Here is a 23,639-nt window from a genome sequence, read left to right as displayed (position 1 = left end):
CAATAAAGCCGCTATTCCCCTACCCGTTTTATCGTGCATCCCTCGAGTAGGAAGAGGCTGCATCGCCCTACACGATGTCGCCTCTACTCGAGTAGGCCGCATCGTGTAGAGCGATGCGGATGCTCTAAATATTTTATTCAACACTATATATTGTCTTATTAATTATTCTCACTTCTCACGAGAAATGACAGTCTCACTAGAACCTAACTCTTCCTCTCTCTCTCTATACATACATACATACACACACACATATATATATATATATATATATATATATATATATATATATATATATATATATATTCTTTACAATATTTTAATAGTCTTTCATTCATAGCTATTGGTCTTGCTTTGGTAGAAATATTATCTTCATCAAAACCTTCTATGTATGGAAGACTAACTTCATGTTTTTTCCTGTTCCAAAAAGCATTTGGAACCTCAGCACAAATTTCACTGTTTATTTTTTGAAGAATTTGTTTTATTTTATTTTGAATTTTTTCAGAATTAATTCTTTCTTTAATAGTTTTAAATCTAGTTTCCTCTTTAAGGGAATTAATAAAATAATTTTTATTGTTAATGACCTTTTGAATAATATTAATGGATTTTGTAATAGGAACAGAAGTGAAAGGAAAATGCAAATTTTTTCCATTAACTTTAGCAAATAAACCTTTCTCATTAATTTTATTAATAGGAAAAAGCATTTGGAAAAAAGGTGTTCCCAAAATAACAGGAGTTGAAATATTTTTGATTAAGATAAAGGATGCATGTGTTAAGACACACTCCTGAGTTACAAATAGCAACATGATTTATGCTTAATTTACTCTATTTTTAAGGGTTTGTTTGTGCATGTTTTAAGATAATCTTTTGGAAATTGGTACGTTTATGGTGTATTTTATGCTTTGCAGGAGATTTAGGCTTTCGAGATGGAAGAATGCAGTTTTGAAAGAATTTGGCGTTCTCCAGGTGTTCTGGTTTCCAGAGCAGAGGAACCGACATTTCCAGAGCAGAGAAATCACCATTCCTCTGGAGTCAGAGAAATCAAAGTTTAGTGCAGCGAAATCCGCGAACGCTAGAGGACTCATAAGGCGCCAGAGGAGTTGCCATTCCGGAGCGCTAGTCGAGGCCAGAGGAGTCGATGCCAGAGGATTCGCTTCCCCGCTGCTAGAGCGGAGGAATGCCAGAGCGGAGGTCCATTTCTCTGGCGCAACCTATTCCGCTGGCGAGGTCAGAGAAATCACCTATTCCTCTGGCGATAGCAGAGAATTCGTCATTTCTCGGGCGCGACCCGTTTCCCGAGAGACAATCGTTCCTCTGGCGATAACAGGGAAATCATCCATTCCTCTGGCGAGAGCTGCGAAGTTGGCAAAAGTGGGAGTATTTTTTCCGGAGCGCGTATCCAGCTGGAGAGTTACCTTATTTCACACGATTCTATTACCTTTAGAATTCTACTTTGCATGGCAACTTCCATGGTGATCCGAAGGAAATCTGAAGCTTATAAATAGGTCCTCTTTTGACCTATTGAGAAACAACACACATCCGAGAACCCAAGCATTCATACTTTAGTTTTTAGCTTTAGAATTTTATTGCTTTCTAGTTTTAAGGCTTGGATCAAGATTGAAGATTCAAGCCGCTACTTCAGTTTTTATTCGGTTTTTATACAATTCAGTTTTTACAATTGCTTTATATTTTTAATTATGTTTAAGTTTTATTCCAGTATGTCTGGCTAGTTTCTTTTAGCTGATTCTAGGGTTTGTAAATAGTTGATTGAATTTATGTGATTTGTTTGTTAATACCTTTGTGCCTTCCAGTTTATGATTCATAATTCCTGGTGCTTAATTTCTTGTGAATTATCTGATCAATAGTTTGCATGTTTAGCTATTCGGTTTGAGACCTAGCGGAGATAACTGTTTAGCGGATTCAGGAATGTATGATATGATTTTAACCTTGAGACCTATCGGAGATAGGCGGATCATAGGGAGCTATTCTTAGGAACTTTTGGGAGTTAGTAGATTTTCTTGAGACCTAACGGAGATAGATAATTTACTAATCTACGATCGTTGCTGCTCTAGCGAGAGTAATTGATTAATTAAGTGATCTCTCATCATAACTGGATTAAATTGGTACATAGGATTAATAGATTTATTGCGTAGATTTAATTGATGAATTTACTACCCTAGGATGAGTTGTCTTTTAATACTTGATTTTTCCTACGTGATTTTAATTATTGTTATTAGTGTTTTAGTTTAAGTTAATTAAACTTTCCTTCTTTCGTTTGCCTGAATATTACTAGAGTTTAATTAGGATTACTTAGAGTGATTCGTTATAATAGTCCCTGTGGATACGATACTCGGTTACTTGTTATTTGTGCTACAATTGCACCGTGTTAGTTGCGGTAATTTGTTGCTAATAATTTAGTGATCACAACATCAGATAATTTGTAATTTGTTGCGATTAATTTTTTTTTTTAATTTCGAAAATTACATTCCAATTTTACCCCTCTCCAGATTTTGCCTTGAAATGCCTTTATGCATCTTGATGCGCCACATGTCATAAATGTGTGGTCTAGATTTGGATCTACGGATCTATTATAAGCATAGGGATCCACATGAACCCAACCATATATATATATATATATATATATATATATATATATAGGCTAAAGTTCAATGAAGAAGGCCTAAATGTAAGAAAGAAGAGAGAAGTAATTTAATCTGTTGATCTTATCTAATCTAACGGACATGATTTATTCACACCATGTTCAACGGATTTTTTCGTTGAACATATGGGGGGTCGAAATCCAGAACTCCCAAAAATATTGTATATGTTCACGAATGTTCAACGAAAAAATCCGTTGAACATGGCGTGAATAAATCATGTCCGTTAGATTAGATAAGATCAACGGATGAGATTACTTCTCTCTTCTTTCTTACATTTAGGTCTTTTTCATTGAACCTAACCCTATATATATATATATATGTATAAACACTTCTTAACATATAAAAATACGAACTAGTTAAAATGTATAAATTTTAGGGATGGAATTTAAAGTACCCACTTTGGTTAGTTATCTTACAAAATTACCCACCCATATAAGATGTCTTATAAAACTACCCACTTTGTAATTGATGGTGATAGGCTTGCATCGTTTTCCGTAAAAGTTCTTACACTTTTCTTACACAAGTACACTTGTGTAAGAAAATGTGTAAGAGAGGTAGTTAAATATGACTCTAAATCTGAGGAAATGACATTATTTGCTAACTTAAGTCATTATTTGTAACCCTAAAATGCCTTAAGTTCGAAAAAATAAGGACATGTTTTCATGTTATTAAACATCTATAAGAAAGTTGAAAAAAAATTAAATGAAACGTATTATGAAACAAGTTTTTTTTGAAGCTAATACAATAATTACCCGGCAGTTAATCGTAGCCGTTAGAAGTAGCCGGCTGGAAATGGATCCCAGCGGCTACTTGGACCGGCTAGTATTAACAGGCGGGTAAATACTTAATTAGCTTTAAAAAAATTCTAGTTTCATAATATTGTTGATTTTAAATTTTTAAACAGCCATAATTTGTATAATTATTATAAACTTAAAGGGTGATTGGACAATTCACGGGCATAATGCAGCTTTATAGGGTGACAATCTCTTTGCAGTAAATTCACGAGAAGGAGATTCACAAAATAAACTCAATAAGTCTAAATTTATATAGTTTATTTGATTGAATATGAATTAATATTGTAACACATAAAATAATAGCAACTAGTCGATAACAAAACTACAAAATCACATATTATGAATCAATGAATCATTATACACCTTACAACCCAGTACCCGCCAGAAATATGTATCCGGCTGACGTAGCCGTGGGTAAGAAACTACTCACGGCTACAGAGGACGGCTACTAAGTACTGGCGGGTAAGTTGTTAAATGTCTTTAAAATAATTTTTCATATCATTTTATATAATATTCGTATTTTTTACCCTTAATTTACTATTATTTCTTTTATTTATACACGAAAACCTAATTTTTTTTAATTATAAGCTTAAAGGGTGATTGGACAATTCATACGGCTACAATGCAGCTTTATAGGGTCTATTTCTTCTTTGCAGTAAATTCACGAGAAGGAGATTGACAAAATCAACTCAATAAGTCTAAATTTATTTAGTTTATTTGATTGGAATATGAATTAATATTGTAACACATAAAATAATAGCAAATGATGGATAAAAAAATTAAAAAATCATATATTATGAATCACTGAAACATAATACACCATGCCACCAAGTACCCGCCAGAAAAATCGTAGCCGTCTTCCTTAGCCGTGGGTAAGAAACTACTCACGGCTAAATCGTACGACTACACTTTTGTGGCGGGTAAGTTATTAAATGTGTTTAAAATAATTTTTCATATCATTTTATATAATATTCGTATTTTTTACCCTTAATTTACTACTATTTCTTCTATTTATACACGAAAACCTTTATTTTTTTAATTTATAAGCTTAAAGGGTGATTGGACAATTCATACGGCTATACAGATAGGCGAGAATCGCGGAAGCTTTATTGGGGGATGTACACGGCTGTATCTCAAATTCACAAGGCAATTGAAGGGTTGTTTGACCAAGAAGGTTTGAATTGGGGCCATTTACATGTATAACAATTACAACTTTTAACCTAGCCGCATTCCAATTTGAATTCACGGCATCTGTTTATTTTTTGAGAGAGAGTGAGAGAGAGAGGCAGCCGAGAAAGAGAGATAGAGGAGAAAGAGCATCTGGTCCATTTTTGAGAGAGAGGAGAGCATTCACGTCTTGCATACACCGAAGGTAAATTGGAATGAATATTTTTTTTTTGCTTTGTTTTTCTTGTTTGTCCCATGTTTGAATGAGAATCAATTTTTTTGAACTTGAAGGAGGGCTTGCACGATTTTTTCAACTTGAAGGCATATACCATGGCTTCTTCTTCAAACGAAGTAAGTATCCTATTTCGTTGATTTTATTTAAATTCTTGAATAAGGATGTTATTTTCCACAACAAGTTGAAGCATGTTATTTTCGTGAATTATTTTGGTGACATTGTTTAATTCGAATTACTTGTGTTTAATTATGTTCGTGAATTGGGTAGTCATTTTGGTTGAATTAGTTATGTTATTTGTGAATTACTTAGTATATAATTTGATTTAGTTTAATTTTAAAATCATTTCAATAATTTAAATAAAATACACAACCAAAGAATTGAATTGGGTAGTGCATAAATTGAAACTAACGAGAAGATCCTCTACATGTACATAATTATTTTCGTGAATTAATAATAATAATAATAATTCTATTTGGTTGAATTACTTATGTTATTTTCTTGAATTACTTAGTATATAATTTGATTTAGTTTAATTTTATAATCATTTCAATAAATAAATTAATTCAATAATTTAAATCTGACTGCCAACCTAAGAATTGAATTCGTGTATGGTATGATATAGAATAAGTATTTATTTGAATAATAACATTTTTTCATGTTTTTCATAATGTTTAAAATTTATTACATTTTTTCATGTTTTTCACGTTTATGTTATTATTAAATTTTGTGTTATTTTTAGTTGGTGTTTCTTAATTAATTATATTTTGGCTTTTTAATTGATATATTTTTGGTATTGAATAGATGGGTTATCGGAGGCCCGAAACAATAAATCGCCCCGGGACGCAGATCAGTTCTTACTACAAGACCAGTTATTTGTCCCTTGTACCCGAGCAACTGAGGGAAATTGGGGGCGACGCACTGGAGACCACGTTCAGGCAGGGTTGCTTTGGACATTTGTTGGATTGGGATCCGGGCAACAGGTGCAACATGGCATTGCACCATATTGTCTCTCGTTCTTTGCTGGATTGTGACGATGTGATGTGGTTCTACATCAACGGCAGGAAGGTTTGCCTTGATCACGCCGCATTCGCTCTTGTGACCGGATTGCCATTTGGGCCACATCGTTTCGATCCAACAGCAACCCACAATTTGAAGAATTGTGTAGCCTACACACGAGTTTGTGGCGGGCAGCGCTTGTCAGTTCAGGAGTTGGCAAACATTTTTTTCGAGAGGTGGACGGAGATTGTCGACCCCGACGGCTCGATAGCACTGCGTGTGGCCCACCTGTTGGTGCTACACGCATTTGTTTTGGGCGTGGATTTGCCACGACCCGTGGAGATCTGGACGTGGGCTTTGGTGGAGGACTTGTCGGAGTTCTCCACATTTCCTTGGGGTGCAGCGGCATATAATCGCTTGAACTACAGGATGAGGAAGATGTCGAAAGAATGGAAGTACCACTTCTATGGGCCTTCTTGGGCTCTATATACTTGGGGTCTTGAGGTTGTTCCCGGCTTGGGCAGAGCCGTCGCTATACATAATGCCGGGATATTACCTAGATTCAAGAGGTGGACCTTCAGGAGTAAAATCAAGGAAGATTTGCAGCCCCTATTTGAGTCACCGGTAATAATTTAAGTGTTTATTATGACATTATATTTGATGTTATGAATATTAATCATCATGTACATATATTTTTTATTGTAGGAGAACGGGCTTTATGAGTTGCAGCCCGAACAGCAGGAGGCGACGACGCACTGGTGGCTATCGGTCGCGAATGACGGAGATGTCCAGTTTCCAGGTCCGGGCGTCTTCGGCCAGAGGCATCCTCGAGCGGACATGAGTGGTGGGGACCGCTCTGAGGCATCTATTCAGAGGGCACCCCGACGTCGCAGTTCAAGGCGCGAAGATCGGGGAAAGCGGCAGAGACCACAGGTGGTTTCGTCCTCGTCGAGCAGTGGCCAGCGGGATCAGAGTGGCGGCGACGATCGCCCCGTGACTTCCGGGCGGAGGTCACAGAGTCAAAGGAGGCCCAGATACGGGGGAGAGAGCAGTGCTGCTCATGGGCCTTCTGGTTTGAGCGAGCAGGAGTGGCAGCGCATGGAACAGATGGTGCGCGAGAGTGAGGGCCGGGTGGCGAGGCGTGTGGAGGAGGGCCTATTCACGAGGCTGAAGAATTGGGCCGAGGAGACCTTTGGGTGTATGCGTTGCCGATGCTCGCATAGCACCGATGTACGTCAGCCCATGCCTGCTCCAAGACCTCAATCGGACAGGCGACGTGAGCCCGAGCCCGAGGCCGAGCCCGAGACCGAGCCCGAGCACGAGGATGCGCCATCGCAGCAGAGGTCTCCTGCTAGGGACGCGGGTCACTCCGGCAGTGATGATTATCAAACCCCACCGGGCCCGCATACTGGTTTTGGTGTGCCCACGACTTTTGGGGCTGGCCTACAGTTGACCCCATATCTGGGGCCACGCTACTCGTACACTGAGCAGCCCTCGAGCTCAGCACACCCATTCGAGCCGCCTCGTTCTTCGCTGCCGATTCTGGCCGAGGCTGGATATTCTCAGGAAGAGATGGAGCGTTTATGGCAGCAGTTTAGTGGGGTAAAAGCTCAGTATTTGTTTTAAATTTTACTTCTAATTGAAATTACGTGTCATTTATGGACTGTTTATATGTTTAACTTGTGTTGTTTTAATGTAAATATAGGGAGCTTCTGCTTCTGGGGCAACACCTGCCATTCCCCTCAGTGTTTGTCCACCACCACCAGAGGATGCGCAACTGCGCCGAAGCTACCGTGAGCGGCAGCCTTCGGCTGCGCTGAGATCCCCATACGTTCACAGCAACGAGCCGAAACCCGTCGACAACAAGTATATTCAGGGATTTACTCGTATGGCGGAGCGTCTCCGTGGTGGGAACTACAGGAAGTTGGTGGTGACAGAGAGTGGGCACCCGATCAAGAGGCAGTTTTGGGTGACTCTCATGAACAGGACTAAAGAGCTCGAGCCCGAGGTATCTAATATTTTTGATGCACTTGTTACATGTTGTACCCTCAGTGTTTACTTAATATTAACATTAAAGTATGTGCAGCATGTAGATGCGTACATGATGACGCTGAGGCATAGGCTGGTGAGCGGTACAGACCTGCTTCAGGACATCGATGACAGGAGCCATATCATATTGGATGCGGAATTCTTCGTAAGCATTAACATATTTTGCGTTTATAATAAAGTATTATTTGAAATAATGTTTTTCTTCTTTGCAGACTTATTTGGATAGAGAATACAATGAGCTTATGGCGAATGCGCGCCGTATGTTTAGCTCTCCTTCAGAGCAGCGTTTTATAAACTCTGAGGCAATTGTGATGGGGTGGCAGCCGCACGCCAACCGTATGTATTCAGTGTATGGCAGGGGTACCTCATCGAGTCAGGGAGATTGGATGGATGCCATTGCGGTACACAATTACACCTACATCATAAATAACTTTGACTGTTGATCAATAATGATTGTTGATCAATTATTTCTTCATGTACAGGTCATTGTTCCTGTGTTTGTCCTTCAGCGTTTCGTTATCTGTAGCATTGATATGCTCACGGGTAAATGCCGCGTCTTTGATCCGAACTTGTATCGGATCCTGGCACAGGAACGCCACGACATGCTGCGCGCTCTTGCTCCTTTGGGCCTCCTTTTCTACCGGGTGCTTGAGGTGTCCCTTTGGTTCGAGCGGACACGCATTGTGGAGAACCCGAGACAGAATCTCGAATGGCGTCAGCTCCAGATCGAGTATGCCGATCCTGCCGAGCAGTTCTCACAGGCTGACCGATGGAGCTCTGGTGTTTTCGCGTGCATGGCTGTAGAGCGTTTGATCGCAGACTCGCCGAGCCTGTCATGGGGCAATGACCATGTTCAGGAGTATAGGCACAAGATAGGCAGTGCCATCTTTGAGTTCTGCACGACCCCCAATACACTTTGATAGTGTATTTTCATCCTTATGACTATTTTGTTTAACAACATTTTTATATTACATTCTAGTATCATTTTATCTATATTTACTGCCATGATGACTTGTGATGCATATAAAACTGTAAGATAAGATGAAAAAACTAATTAGCCGCCACAAAAGTGCAGCCGTGTGGATTAGCCGTGGCAATCTTCATTACCCACGGCTACATCTTTAAAAACTAATTAGTGGCGGCTAAGTCGTTTTTCAAACTTAAATGACATGTTTAATGCATAATCACATAATCTCAAACTCTGTAATGGTATATTCTAAAATTATTAGTACAAGTTGTTGGTTTTCCCAAATTCTCATTCATAATTTCAACTCATAATTGTAGTGACATGTAAATGGTGATCATTGTTAAGTAAGTCTGATTTGTCGTTTGAATTTGTCAAATATTACAGTTGAATATATTTATCAACGTCAAACAAACCAAAATAGAACAATTAGCCGCCACAAAAGTGTAGCCGTGTGGATTAGCCGTTCTAATGTAACTACCCACGGCTACACATTTTTTAGGCACATTTTGTGGCGGCTTTTTAATCATTTTAGTTCCTAGTTCATTATAAATTGTTTAACTCAAACTTAATTTATCGAATTTCTTCAAATTACAACGTTATGATTTAATCCATCAATCCGGTCAACTTATGATATTTTTATCAAAATTATATAGTAATTCATTTCTATTTCTAATGTAATAATAATAATTATTTAATATTTAAAAGAAAAGAACAATGAAATTGAAATAATATCATAATAATTAGAATAATATAATAAACTAGGGAACTCTAAATGAACTTAAATAAAACAGAAAAATAAATACGACTACGCATCGGTGGCCGTACCCTTGCACGATCGACGTGTGTGACCAGACCCGCCACATAGACCACACGTTTTGGGTGCTCGTTTCTTGCTACTAGTTGATGCCTCCGCTGTTGATGTGTTTTGAGTCGGTCTTTCACCTGCGGATCGAACTCGAGTTTCCTTTGGACGACCAGCTTGTCGCCGAGAGAGATTTGGTAAAATAAGCTGAGATGCAATTCGGAAAGGAATATTCCAATTCTCTATGGGAGGCAAGTGGTTAACGTCACCAGAGTATGTGTCAACTAGTGAACTGTTCCAGTAGTAAGAGTGCACGTAATCCTCCACTGACTCGTTCGCCTCACTGCAAAACAAACGATTATACTTTTTGTTATTTAATAATGGTCATGAATAGAAATGACATACGTAATGGCTGCAATCGCATGAGAACACGGCATCTGGTCCTCGTTGAATTCGTTGCATTCACAGCTCTGCTTTTGAAGGTCAACCATATAATGGCGACCACTAGCACGAACCCTGTATTTTCTCTCGGTGGTCCTCTTGGCTGTGTAACGACGACTTTTTACAAGTTCTGCACTGAGCTTCTGTTTTGCCTCCGGAGTCAGATTTTCATCGCTCTCTTGTGCGGCCGCAAGCCTGTCGTTGAACCACTGCTCGACAACTAATCTGACTGCCTCCAACATCGAGCAGATTGGAAGACGCCTGGCCCACAGCAAACGTGCATTAAAACTCTCGGCGGCATTGGATGTAAGGAAACTGTAACGGGACACAGGACATTGTGATCGTGCCCACTTCTCCGGGCCTACGCGCAACAACTTCTCGTACGCCTTTGGCTTCAGAGCAGCCATGGCTGACATTGCACGCGTGTAATCTGATTGCTCGTAGGCGTATGCAGCCTGGCGGAAAAGCTCAGCAACACCGGGCCCGTAACCCTTCATCTTGTTCAACAAGTGGTAGTAGCAAATACCGTGAGTAGCATTTGGAAACTCGCTCTTCACAGCATTAGCGATGGAGACATGCGCATCAGATACAATAAGTAAGTTATCGGGCTCGCCGCAAGCACCTCTCAGATGTGACATAAACCACTTCCACGACTCATCATTCTCGATCGGACCGACACCGATCGCCAAGGGAAAAACTGCCTCGTTTCCGTCTTTTGTCACGGCGACAAACAAAATGCCACTATTTTTGCCCTTCAGGTGTGTGCCGTCAACCACAATCACTGGTCGAAGGTGAAAGTAGAAAGGTGAGATGGAAGCCCACAGAGCAACAAACAAATGTTTGAACCGGCAGTCTACATCTACGTCCAAATCATATACGGTGCCAGGATTCGCTTCCTTCAGGGCATACAGATATCTTGGGAGCAGGAGGAACGAATCATCAACTCGACCGTATATCATATCCATCCCGAGATTTCTTGCACGCAGCGCGACATCATATTTGATTTTGATGCCGAAATCGCGTACTAACTCAGCCATGATGGATTTCGGCTTAATGACCTCTCCATCATCGCGTATTCTGTTTGCCACAAACGCTGCCACCACCTTCGAGTGCGCCTTGATTTTTTTAGCTGTGCGCAAGTCCCCTTCGCATGAATGCTCTTTCAACTTATGCACTCTCCACATCCCTCGGCCGTGAACAGACGCACGAAGATCGAAATTGCAGTTGTCAGAGTGCTTGCACGAGAAATAGACTCGTCCCGGATCTGAGCGGACAACTTTTGTCTCAGTGCTTCGCTTCATGTTCCACAAACCAACAGCAATGATCAGGTCGTCTTTGCTGTTGTAAAAAGAATTCTTCTGCAGATCATCAACTCTAGAAGGGTCACTCTCGCGAGCAACCAGCGAAGCCGAGGCGTCCACTGGAATCAAGGGAACTAACCAATTAGTTAGATCACCGGTCTCGGCTGTCGGTTGTCGGATCCAACCTGCTCGCTCGGTCTCCGTGAAATCAATTAGATCGTCGTCTAATAAATCCTCAGAGGCATCAGAAGCAGTGCCCACCTCCAGCGCAGGGTCAAATTCTTCGTCATCAGAATCATCATCGTCTCCTGATGCAACCGAGCCTTCAGCTTCGTGCTCAGGTTCATCATCTGTCCGCACATCGTTCAATCTCCCACATACTTCATTAAGCCTTTCGGTTTGATTCCATGCAGATTCGTCTAGCGGTTGTCCATCCCAATTAAAATATTGTCGTGGAGGCGAGCTCTGGACACCATGAAACGACGTATGATGATAATACGGCGTCTCATACTGACTGCATTGTGCTTCATCTACGTGTCCCGAAGGTTCAGCAAAATTAAAAGTAGGGATGTAGGCTTCTTCTACAATCGGACCGTTGTAGTGCTCAACGTACACCATGGGATAGTCGGCAGTTGCCAACAAGGCTTCCACGTCATCGTCTGTGGCCAAGCCACATTTCATCTCCCTACCAAATAGATTGGTCGCCAAATAATACAATTGGTAGCTCGAGCTCAACGAATGCGTCCTCATAATATTGTTGACGCTGCACATCAGGCTCTCAATAGTTTCGTTGACGAGGGGAAGGACCTCTGTATCCCCACCAACATAGTGTATACCATCGACGAGTCCGTTGTATCTCACATATATGTATCTAACGAATTCCATCTATAAAAACACATAAAATGTAGTATTAAAATATGCATAAACACTTTAAAAATTCTCATAAATATAACATAAAACATTCAAACTATTAATTACACAAACAATATATGAGAAAATCACCTCTTCAAGTAGAATTTGAACACCAATTGCACCAACTATCGCACAAACCACTTCTCAAATCTTTGAGGGTTTCAAATTCTCAATTTTTTAACTGAATGCTCTTTCTACGAGTATTTGGATTTATGTTTTCTCATTCACAAGTGTAGCAATTATAGACTAATATTAGATTCCTTTGTACAAATTCACGTGAAATGTATTGTTCATTCATTCAGTACACTTCAATCTATTATTCAATGTGCAATCAAATGCATGCAGAAAGTGAGCATTAAAGCCTCATTACAATCCAAATTTGTGCAGTCACCTTATCTCTTATTTCATGTGGACATGTACTTTTTTGACTAAAACATTAACAAATAAATAGAAATAACAAGGTAAAAAATTTTACAACCATATGTATTACTTCAAAATGATTTTTTGCTCCCAAAAAAACTTTTAGCCGCCACAAAATCGTAGCCGGATTCACTACCCGTGTGTGAAAAATTTCACACGGCTAGTACGACCGGATTTGCATTTCTGGCGGCTAATTGTTTTTTTAGAGCTCAAATATTTTTTTGGTTACATTTCATGAGTTTCAAGTGTTTTATTCAAAAATAGCCTATTATTTTATGTGTTTACTGTATTATTTTGTGTTCAATCAAATCATGCATACAGTGAGTATTATTACCCCACTATAATCCAATTTTTTGCAGATTCAGTATCTCTCATATTTGACATCAATGTATACTTCTTGTAATATAAAAAAATAAAATTTAAAATTAAAATAAAAACTCTAAATTAAGGTATTCGTGTTATAATATAATATTACTAAGAGGGCTCAAAAATTCACTATTATGTATATTATGCAACAACAAAATATTATGAAACAAATGGATTAATTAGCCGCCGGAAGTTCATAGCCGCTGACCAGTAGCCGTGTATATTTTGGAACACCGGCTACTGTTCACGGCTATGAATTTCCGGCGGCTAATTGTTTTTTTAGAGCTAAAATATTTTTGTGTTTACATTTCAGGAGTTTCAAGTGTTTTCTTTAAAAATAGCCTATTATTTTATGTGTTTACTGTATTATTTTGTGTTCAATCAAATCATGCATAAAGTGAGTATTTTTACCCCACTATAATCCAATTTTTGGCAGATTCAGTATCTCTCATATTTGACATCAATGTATACTTCTTGTAATATAAAAAAAATAAAATTAAAAATTTAAATAAAAACTCTAAATTAAGGTATTCGTGTTATAATATAATATTACTAAGAGGGCTCAAAAATTCACTATTATGTATATTATGCAACAAAAAAATATTATGAAACAAATGGAGTAATTAGCCGCCGGAAGTTCATAGCCGCTGACCAGTAGCCGTGTATAATTTGGACCGCCGGCTACTGTTCACGGCTATGAATTTCCGGCGGCTAATTGTTTCATTGGTTTCTAAATATTTTTTTGTTGCATAATACACATAATAGTGAAATTTTTAGTCCTCTTACTAATGTTTTTATAATGCAAACGTAAGCTAATTTTTTTATAAATTTTCAAACATACAGTATACATTAGAATGTGAAAGTGACGTGAGTTGGGCAATTATTGTCTCTTCATCACATTTTAAACTTGTGAAATTGACGTGAGTTAGACATTTTACAAAAACCGAAGCATGTCAGGTCTGATTTTCCAAAAAACCAAGCATGTCGGCTTTGACTTTTTGGACTTTGGCTTGGGTGGGTACTTTTATAAGACAAGTTATAAAAGTGGGTACTTTCGCCTATTCACAGTAAATTTTATATAGAACACGTATGAATTTGCTGTGTAACTGTATGAATTGCGAAAAATAATTTTTTTGCTACCTATGAGATTCGAACTCGGGACCATGAATTCATCTAAAAAGGTGATTAATCAACCGTAGATCTTGATGATCTAAGGGCTGAAAATGGTTCCTATTTTATGTTCTAAGAGACATTTTTATTTTAGGGAGGGCTACGGTATAAACACTTCTTAACATATAAAAATACGAACTAGCTAAAATGTATGAATTCTGTGTAGAACACCTATGAATTCTCCGTAACTGTATGAATTGCGAAAAATAAATTTTTTGCTATCTATGTAATTCGAACTGGGGACCATGAATTCATCTAACAAGGTGATTAATCAACCATAGATCTTGATAATCTAAGGGTCTAAAAGTGATTCATATTTTATATTTTAAGAGGTGTTTTTATTTTAGCACACCACCCCTATATATATATATAGGGGAGGGCTAAAATAAAAACACTTCTTAAAATATAAAATATAAACAATTTTCAACCCTTAAATCATCAAGATTTACGGTTGATTCGTTGGATGAATTCGTGGTCCTGAGTTCGAATCCCAAAGGTAACAAAAATTTATTTTTCACAATTCGTAACCCTGTTGGATAAATTCATACGTGTCCTACATAAAATTCGTACATTGAAAAATATTTTTATTGTTATTTTAAGAAGTGTTTTCACGGTAGCCGGCCATTCCCTATATATATATATATCTCACTGTAGCCCTCCCTTATATATATATATATATATATATATATATATATATAAGGTAGAGCTACGGTATAAACACTTCTTAACATATAAAATAGAACTAGCTAAAATGTATGAATTATTAATTAATTCGTTGTGTAAACATAAAATAGTAAATAACAACAGGATTTACGTGGTTCGGTCATTAAGACCTACATCCACGGGTGTTTTCGAGTTCTTCCACTATACTTTGAGATAATTTCATTTTACAAGTGTTACTCAGAAATAAATCATGATCCCCCAATGTTAATGCTAAACCTTCTATTTATAGATGTGAGAGTAAGCCCTAAAGGCCTTAGGCCCATGAACTCTAATAATTGGATTTAGGCCCTTTAATGCCTTAATACACTTAACTTTAGTCTTGGTTTGACCTATCTGCGCTAGTTTGATTGCGCTGGAAGCTTCGCTATCTTATGACTGTGCCGAGACTTCAAGTTCTTTATCCTGCGCAGGTGCTTCGAGCTCTTTAAGATGCACAGACACTTTGATTTCTTCGGCTGGTTCGAGTAATGAAAATAGAACTCCCTCATTGCCCGTGCTAAGTAGTCCCCTTGAGCGGCGCAGGCGAGCTGTCCCTTTATTATCTGAGGTCTTCAATTAAACCTGCGCTGGTTAGCTTCGTTCAATAATCATAATAATAACAATAATAGCAATCAAGTAAAATGTTCTTGTATTACTAAGCACAACGCTGATGAGTATTTTAGTCCTCATCAGCTACTCCCCCTAGTCTAGTTGAACTGTGTCTTCTTTGTGTTCAACCAGTAGTGTGTGGTGTAGAGTCAGCGATGTGATGTTCTCCCAAGTCGCTCGACTACTAATACTCAATTGCTCGACTTGCAATGATTGACCATTGATGTATCTACCACTAATGCTCAACTCTTAAAGGTCGAGTTGTTGAACATTAATGTTTTTACTATAAATATACTAATGTTTGACATACTTGACTCATAATGATCGAGTATTAGTGGTCATGCTCGCTTGTTGGTTGAACATATCGAGCGGAATTTGCGATTTGATCAAAAATTACGCTTTAAGGGTAATTTATCATTTCAAGCTTAAAATTAATAATTTTTTATAATTTTTTTATAATAAATATTTTTATATTTTATCTTTATAAATGAATAAAAGCAATCATCAACCCTTTGCATTTTCTATACCTATGACTGTAGAATATAAACTCATTCGTCATACTCGAATAAAACATATAATATGAAAAAAAAACGACGAGTAGCAAAAGAAATGAATTTGGTGGTGGAAAGCCAAATAATATCTATTATCGAAAACCCATGACAGTTGTGAGACTCCTATTTGATACCAAAATCCCAAGTCTTATCTGCTGGCTATAGCAACCACATTTTGGATGCTGTGAAAGTGGCCCACAAAAATCTTGGTGGCCATATTTGAGCTTTGTGGATTATAATTCGCACTGCTTCTTGGTGTTTCCTAATCAAACCCAAAATGGCTGCACAAGCATTGGTCTCTTCTTCTTCCATCTCTTCCTCTGCTGAGCTCGCCAGACAAATTCTGGGAGCCAGCGCCCGCCCTCTCCCCTCCTCAAGAAAGCTTTCCTTTCTCGTCAAGGCCGCTTCCACTCCTCCTGTTAAGGTAAGTAAATACATATATACATTTCATCATTTACGTCTCACCACAAACTCTTAATTGGTACGTCAAATTTTCAGCAAGGAGCTGACAGGCAACTCTGGTTCGCCTCCCAGCAAAGCCTCTCCTATTTGGACGGAAGGTACTCTTTCTCAACCTCTAATACTAATACTAATCTCGTGTTTAATTAAAACTGAGCATATCCGTCGATTTGCAGCCTCCCCGGCGACTACGGGTTCGACCCGTTGGGTCTGTCGGACCCGGAGGGCACTGGCGGCTTCATCGAGCCCAAATGGCTTGCCTACGGCGAGATCATCAACGGGCGTTTCGCCATGCTGGGCGCGGTCGGAGCCATCGCGCCGGAGATCCTGGGCAAGGCAGGGCTAATCCCGCCGGAGACAGCGCTGCCGTGGTTCCAAACCGGAGTGATCCCCCCGGCGGGGACCTACAACTACTGGGCCGACAACTACACCCTGTTCGTCCTGGAAATGGCGCTGATGGGGTTCGCAGAGCACCGGAGGTTCCAGGACTGGGCGAAGCCGGGCTCGATGGGGAAGCAGTACTTCCTGGGGCTGGAGAAGGGGCTGGGGGGGTCGGGCGACCCGGCCTACCCCGGCGGCCCCTTCTTCAACCCCCTGGGCTTCGGCAAGGATGAGAAGTCCATGAAGGAGTTGAAGCTCAAGGAGGTGAAGAATGGGAGGCTGGCCATGCTCGCCATCTTGGGTTACTTCATACAGGCTTTGGTCACCGGCGTCGGCCCCTTCCAAAACCTCTTGGATCATTTGGCCGATCCCGTCAACAACAATGTGCTCACCAGCCTCAAATTCCATTAATATTAATTGTCTTTGTAGCTAAATTAATTCACCATGTGCAGACATATTATATGTATATCTTGCCATATCTAGCAACGAAAGGCGGCTTTTATGATTAATTAGTTGCAATTTGAGTTTAATTCCACAACATAAACATAAACATAAACACAAACACAATTAAAGTCCAAGTTGGGAGATTTTAAGGATAATAATCGGCGGCATTGGCATTGGCATTGGCGTTGGCGTTGGCGTTGGCGTTGGCATGATCAGCTGCAGCGTCTAAGGTGGCGACTTCGTCGAAGAAGCTTTTGAAAATGATGCAGGAGTGATGAGCAAAGTCGGAGTTGAGGTAGTCGTCCATGGTTGATGCGTTCTCGGCTGATCTTCTTCCTCCTTCCAGATATTCCGACCATTCCATCATCCCACCTGCCGGAAACAGCGGCAGCAGAGCAGGTTTCGCGCCGACCAAATCCTCCTCCAATTTAACTGCTTCATTTCTCATTGAAACTTTCCCCGTCGCTTCAAACTTCTCTGCCGCTGCCTCAGGCTTCCCGATGCACACAGTGGTCAGAGGCCCAAATATTAATCATAATTTTATAAATTCATAAATAATTTTAAACTTCAAAATACATAAATAAATAAATTGTTCCAATCACTAACAGACAATAATTGTTTTTAAATAATGAACTTTAAAAATAGTTTAAGACAATAATAGTTTTTCTATCAAAAAAAAAGAGACAATACTAGTTTTTTTATTTTCAATTTATTATATTGTAACATAGGAAGTAGTAGTTATCAAGAAGCTACTATATTGCTACCGCAACTAATTTCTGCATCCCTAATTTTTCTAAAATTATTAAATCAATCCATGACACCCTTAATTTGATTATATAATAATATAATTAATATTTATTAATAAAAATTGAAAATTGAAAAAATTATATATACCCTAATTTTAAATTAATTAACCAAAATAATTCATTATTAATTAAAATAAATATAAAAAAATAATTATAGATCGTAATTGGATGAGTGAACCCCTTGTTAATTATCTCAAAATCATATTAAAACATGTAATAAATTAATACTAAAAAAATAATTGAAATTTATAATAAATTGAGAGTGGAACACGATAAGGCACAATAAATTTTGGGACAGAAAATCTCATTTGAATTTGATTCCCCAATCGATCACGCAAGTACAATGAATATTCCATCACCAACTTCTAACATTAAACCATTGTCCAACTTAGAACAAAATTATATTGGTTACCAATTGGCAACCAATCTTTAACATTGTAATCAATATAAACTAAAGAACTACTGACTCTACCTTGGAGTCCTTCCTCATTAAAATCACCTAAATACATTCTACATTCATTTACAAAGTATTCCACATTATAATAATTGAACAAACAACTAAATATTTACTTAGCGTCGATAACATCAATTCCAACTATATCCAACTTGGGTGATGAATAGAAAGTTGACAAAATATTTCGTATTGCTCTAAGAAGTCAAAATAAAAAATAATAAAAAAATGAATAAAATAAAGTTTTCAACACAGAACAATTTGAAAGCTAGCTAAGAAAATGAGGAGTACTGTTTAGTGCTTCTACATGCTCCCAAATCTCCAATCTATATCAAATAATAACATTTTCATTAATTTTTTATTTTTAAAATTTAAATAATATTATAAAATTACTAAAATACCCTTGATTTTTTTCAAACATGAGCCCCATTGTCCCTCCACCACTATATATATAGAGCTCGTTTGCTATGCATGTTAAGGGTGTGATAGATTTCAATAGCACCGTAATATATTGTTGGCTTTAAAAATTAAAGTCCTTTATAAATTAATGACTAGCTATGAGTTCATTGTTTTAACATAACTGTAACTTTTAATATTTTTCAGGATTATATGTTACGAAATTTGAAAATGAGGATTATATATTACGAAATTTGAAAATGAGGACTATATATAGCTTCCATTTTTTACATTTATACTCTTATTTTAAGCTGTGATGGAAGTTATAGAGTCCTTATTTTGATGAGTTAAATATGACTATAAATGTAAAAAATGAAAGTTATAGTCATCATTTTCAAATTCCGTAACATATAGTCATCTTTCTGAAAACACTGAAAGTTACGGTCCTAAGTATCTATATTTTTTTGATTTTGTATCACATCTAAGACGTGTGATACTTAGTACAAAAGATTTAGAGTTATATATATATAGGGAGACGTTCAAGAAAGAACCACTAAATAAAAGAAGAACGGAGAACCATTTTCAGCCATTCGATCATCAAGATCTACGGTGGATGCATCATCTTGTTGGATGGATGCAGATCCTGGGTTCGAATCCTGAAGGGAGCAATTTTTTTTTTATTTTTTTGAGTGCATTAATTTTAACAACGAATGCATTAATTTTTACAGTGGATGCATTAGATTTGATGGTTCGCACATTATCACAAATGATGTAGTTCTCTCTAGAACCACACCCTATATATATTATATATATTATCAAAATAAATTAATAATTAAATATCACAATCAAATATTATCACATATTATCTCATACCACGTAACAAGCAAGCGCACTAAATATTTATATTAATATGGTGCAATACCTCAACTAGGAGATGCAGATTTCCATACGCCTCAGCCCCTAATATATTGGTTCTGCATTCACCAAACAATTGGACATGTTAAGGTTGAGTGATGTTCTAAGCTTCTAGCAACACACATATTGAGAAAGAAAAAAAAAAAGAATAAGACAACAAATACATTACCCGTTCATGTTGAATGCATTTGTGGTGGAAGGTCCCTGAGCTTCCAGGTTCATTGCTGGCAATCTATCATCTCCTTTACGGTCTAACAAGTACAAACAAATATACATGTCATCCAAATTTCAAAATAACAACAAATAATAACACCATTTTACTCAATTTCTAGTTTACATGCAACACAATTTTGATATATTGACACAAAAAAGATGATTTTATAGAATTTGAATGTTTTCAACATCGATTAAAATTAAATTAAAGCTGCTGTGGTTTTCGGAAAAGTACATATATATGGATTAGCCAACCGATCACCTTAAATAATATTATTGTAAGTTTTGTCAGTTTTTCACGTGTATGGTTAATCAACATGTACTTTTTCGACATCTATATCTACATTAATTAATTTGACCCAAAAATAGACTGATGATGTAAATCGCACAAATTAAAAAAACTGGATTTTTTGTATCAAGAGTTCATTAAAAATCATGTTACAAACTAGAAAATGAGTACAAATGATTTTATTCCACGCAATTACCCATAATAATAATAATAATACTCCTACTTTATATCCCAAATAAATGTCATTTTGAATATTTTCAATCCTTGCAAAATAAAGGTCATTATTTTTGTTTCTCTACTGATTCCATTATGGTTGCTTATCTCAAAACTCACAGTCTCTCACATCATTAATTATAAATTCATAATTTACTAAAGGTAACATTTGACAAAAAAAAAATCTTTAGTTTATGTGCACAGGGGTATAATGATATATATTTTGAATTGAAGGGAGTAATAAAGAAAGAAGAGTATATAATATCGCGTCTACGAAATATTGTCAAGTGTAAAACGTACAGTAGTTGGGCGGTATGAATTCCTTTCTCCACAGCTTTCGTCCAGTCTTTCCAAGCCTAAATTTCTGTACCAATTTAAAATATTCAACAATTTAGCTTCATTCCAACCCCAACAATTTTGCTAACGGTATCCAACTAAGAACGTATAGTGTACAAAAATAAACAAATTTAAATATAAAGTATAATCATAATTTTGATAAAGTTGCAGTGTAGTTAACTCAATTACATTTAGCTATAGACGTACAATTACAATGCAACATTAATTGATTATATTCGTCACATCACAGTTTAAAAATCATTGTAATGTGGTTACAAAATAATTTGAATTATGTGTAAAATTATGCAAAAAGTATGAAACTCCGGAATCATAACTGATTTATTCACATGATATTTGAAAACTATCAGTAAGATAAATATTGAAATTCAAGTACTCATTAATCTTTTTAATACAACTAAGATATATATTAAACTATTTAATCCACAATTAATAGTAAAAATAGAACATAGAATAAAGAGAACATAAAAGATTATAAACTAAGTTTAAAATGGAAATAATTTGCCTTCAGGTTTCAAATCTTGATTTCTCTATCAATGACTATTAGAATCAACCCACCAAAAACAAGCAAAAAACGACAAGCAAATTAAAATCCTGATCCAAGGCTTGACAAACGAAGAAAAAATATCTAAATTAAAACTTCTAACAAAACAAATACAGATTTATGTTTAATGAAATGAGTCTTTTATAAACTTTTTCTATGACTTGACAAGAAAAATTATGATAATTTTTTTTTTTTTTCAAATTATAAAGTCGTGAAACAAATTTTACGCATATACTCGCAGAATTGTTTGGAATATATATAAACTGCTCAAAAAAAACCTGTAAGTGACTCTTGAGGTGGTAAAGAGTTAGTCCTTCGACGCCCATCAAATTCAAGATTGCTTTAGGTGTTGCCTCTGCAACAATTGAAACAAATTTTACAATTATGTCAACACAAAAAGTGAGTCAACAATCTTCACACATACATATATATTCATGGAAGTTTTGAATGGATATATGCAAACTAAATATTGCGCGAGTACGCAAATATGTTTCCAATAAGGATGTGTTAGTAGTATTGTTGGTCTTCTCATAGTATATCTCTCACCACATTTGATCATTCTCACTAGCTAGGTCCTTTCTATATATATATGTATGATTAAAACTGGAAACTCAACACAATGAGAAGAGAATAATTAAGTAGTAAATTTACTATTAGCGCCACCGAGTTGGTCGACGGCCTTAACAAACTGGTCGTGCAGCTCTGTCGTCCAGCGCAGCCGTGGCCTTGGATACGACAGCTGAAAGATGTCGGCATCGACTTCCTGCGGCACCGCGTCCTGAAGCTGATAACCGCCGAGTGCCACCAGTTCACGGCGGCGACGCTCATTCTCACACATGGCTCCAAATGCGGATTCCCCTCCACTAGCCTCATCCGCAGCTCTGCCACCGGCCCACCACCAACAGCCACCCGGATCTCTTCTTCTTGTTGTCATTGGAGAGGAGGGGAGAGAGAGATAAGATGAGTGAGGAGTGAGGAGTGAGAAGTGAATGCGTGCATATATGTATGTATTCGTAAATGCGTTTGGTGGGGAGTGATGCATGCGGGCATATACGTGGAGTAGGCTGCTGGGAGGGCTTTTGCAACTCAGATTGTCTGTTTCCTCTCCACCATTTTAACCCTCACGCACCATTTAATTTCTGGATCATTTCCTCATTAATTATGACTCTAGATGCCCCATTTTCAACTTTAATTTTACAGGGATAGTTGGATGTGAAATTAAAATTTAGGATTCATGTGTAGGATGTGCATTTATGTGCTTGGCTTTTTATATTTTAAATTATATCAATATTGGATTGACTACATTTATATGACAAACTCTCCAATGAGGGCGTCCTCACATGCGGCCGGTCCGGTCCAGCCTAATTTGTTGGGTTCGATTCGGTTCGATCCACATTATTCGATTAGATCTGATATTTTTTATTTTATTTTTTTTTATTTTTTTCGCTCCAATCCGTTTCAACCCATCCGACAAAGTATCATTTTTCAATTAAAAATATAATTTATAATATACTACTCCCTCCGTCCCATTAAAGTTGGCCACATTTTTTTTTTGGTTTTGTCCCACTATTTGTGGCTACTTTCTAAAATAAGGAAAATTTAGCCTTAATTAAAGCCACAAATTAACACACTAATTAAACACTAATGAATTACCTACTTAAGTCTACTTTTCATCATTTATCCTAACCCTAGCCGCAACCCCTCGGCTCTCTCTCTCTCTCTCTCATCTCTCGACCCATCTGTGAATCTAGGGTTTTTCACCGTTGAATCGCCGTTCATCTCGATTCACCGTTGAATCACCGTTCATCTCGATTCACCGTTGAATCTCAGAAATTGGTCCGTCGCGATGAAGAAAAACACCTCCTCATCCGATTTTTCTTTCGTCGTTGAATCACCATCGTTTCAGAGGTTATTTGGCAGCGATTGGCCATATTGTGAGGAAGGAAGTCAGATCGAGGGCTCCCCCTCTCTGAGTGGCTTCATGTTGCCACAGTCACCTCTCGTCGTCGAGTCGGCGGAGATTGGTGTTCGATCT

The 23,639-nt window shown here is 37.5% G+C and overlaps 3 protein-coding genes across 3 annotated transcripts; 2 read left to right on the top strand and 1 right to left on the bottom strand.

The window, feature by feature from the left end:
- Positions 1-4,450: 4,450 nt before the first annotated feature.
- LOC131026372 (uncharacterized) lies at positions 4,451-8,889 on the top strand. The gene is made up of 8 exons (XM_057956239.1): positions 4,451-4,823; positions 4,910-4,969; positions 5,655-6,473; positions 6,555-7,451; positions 7,555-7,857; positions 7,936-8,043; positions 8,111-8,299; positions 8,381-8,889. The coding sequence occupies exons 2-8, from the start codon at positions 4,949-4,951 to the stop codon at positions 8,816-8,818; spliced, it is 2,775 nt and encodes a 924-aa protein (XP_057812222.1). The 5' UTR covers positions 4,451-4,823; positions 4,910-4,948; the 3' UTR covers positions 8,819-8,889.
- A 740-nt stretch (positions 8,890-9,629) lies between these two features.
- On the bottom strand, positions 9,630-12,298 carry LOC131026373 (uncharacterized). The gene is made up of 2 exons (XM_057956240.1): positions 10,073-12,298; positions 9,630-10,010 (listed from the first exon to the last, which is right to left on the bottom strand). Exons 1-2 carry the CDS (start codon positions 12,292-12,294, stop codon positions 9,671-9,673), a joined length of 2,562 nt encoding a protein of 853 aa, XP_057812223.1. The 5' UTR covers positions 12,295-12,298; the 3' UTR covers positions 9,630-9,670.
- Positions 12,299-16,175: 3,877 nt separating this feature from the next.
- Positions 16,176-17,488, top strand: LOC131026394 (chlorophyll a-b binding protein 8, chloroplastic). The gene is made up of 3 exons (XM_057956264.1): positions 16,176-16,563; positions 16,638-16,699; positions 16,775-17,488. The coding sequence occupies exons 1-3, from the start codon at positions 16,417-16,419 to the stop codon at positions 17,388-17,390; spliced, it is 825 nt and encodes a 274-aa protein (XP_057812247.1). The 5' UTR covers positions 16,176-16,416; the 3' UTR covers positions 17,391-17,488.
- Positions 17,489-23,639: the final 6,151 nt, after the last annotated feature.

The sequence above is a fragment of the Salvia miltiorrhiza genome, chromosome 5 (genome assembly GCF_028751815.1).
Source record: "Salvia miltiorrhiza cultivar Shanhuang (shh) chromosome 5, IMPLAD_Smil_shh, whole genome shotgun sequence".
Taxonomy (NCBI): Eukaryota; Viridiplantae; Streptophyta; class Magnoliopsida; order Lamiales; family Lamiaceae; genus Salvia; species Salvia miltiorrhiza.
The sequence above is the reverse complement of the archived record's forward strand: the minus strand, read 5'-3'. Positions and strand labels throughout refer to the sequence as shown.

Coding starts and splice junctions, on each gene's coding strand:
- LOC131026394 (XM_057956264.1), top strand. CDS start 16,417: ATGGCTGCACAAGCATTGGTCTCTTCTTCTTCCATCTCTTCCTCTGCT. Junction 16,564..16,637: donor CTTCCACTCCTCCTGTTAAG/GTAAGTAAATAC, acceptor TCAAATTTTCAG/CAAGGAGCTGACAGGCAACT. Junction 16,700..16,774: donor CTCTCCTATTTGGACGGAAG/GTACTCTTTCTC, acceptor GTCGATTTGCAG/CCTCCCCGGCGACTACGGGT.
- LOC131026372 (XM_057956239.1), top strand. CDS start 4,949: ATGGCTTCTTCTTCAAACGAA. Junction 8,044..8,110: donor TATTGGATGCGGAATTCTTC/GTAAGCATTAAC, acceptor TCTTCTTTGCAG/ACTTATTTGGATAGAGAATA. Junction 8,300..8,380: donor ATTGGATGGATGCCATTGCG/GTACACAATTAC, acceptor CTTCATGTACAG/GTCATTGTTCCTGTGTTTGT.
- LOC131026373 (XM_057956240.1), bottom strand. CDS start 12,294: ATGGAATTCGTTAGATACATATATGTGAGATACAACGGACTCGTCGAT. Junction 10,011..10,072: donor CATGCGATTGCAGCCATTAC/GTATGTCATTTC, acceptor TTTGTTTTGCAG/TGAGGCGAACGAGTCAGTGG.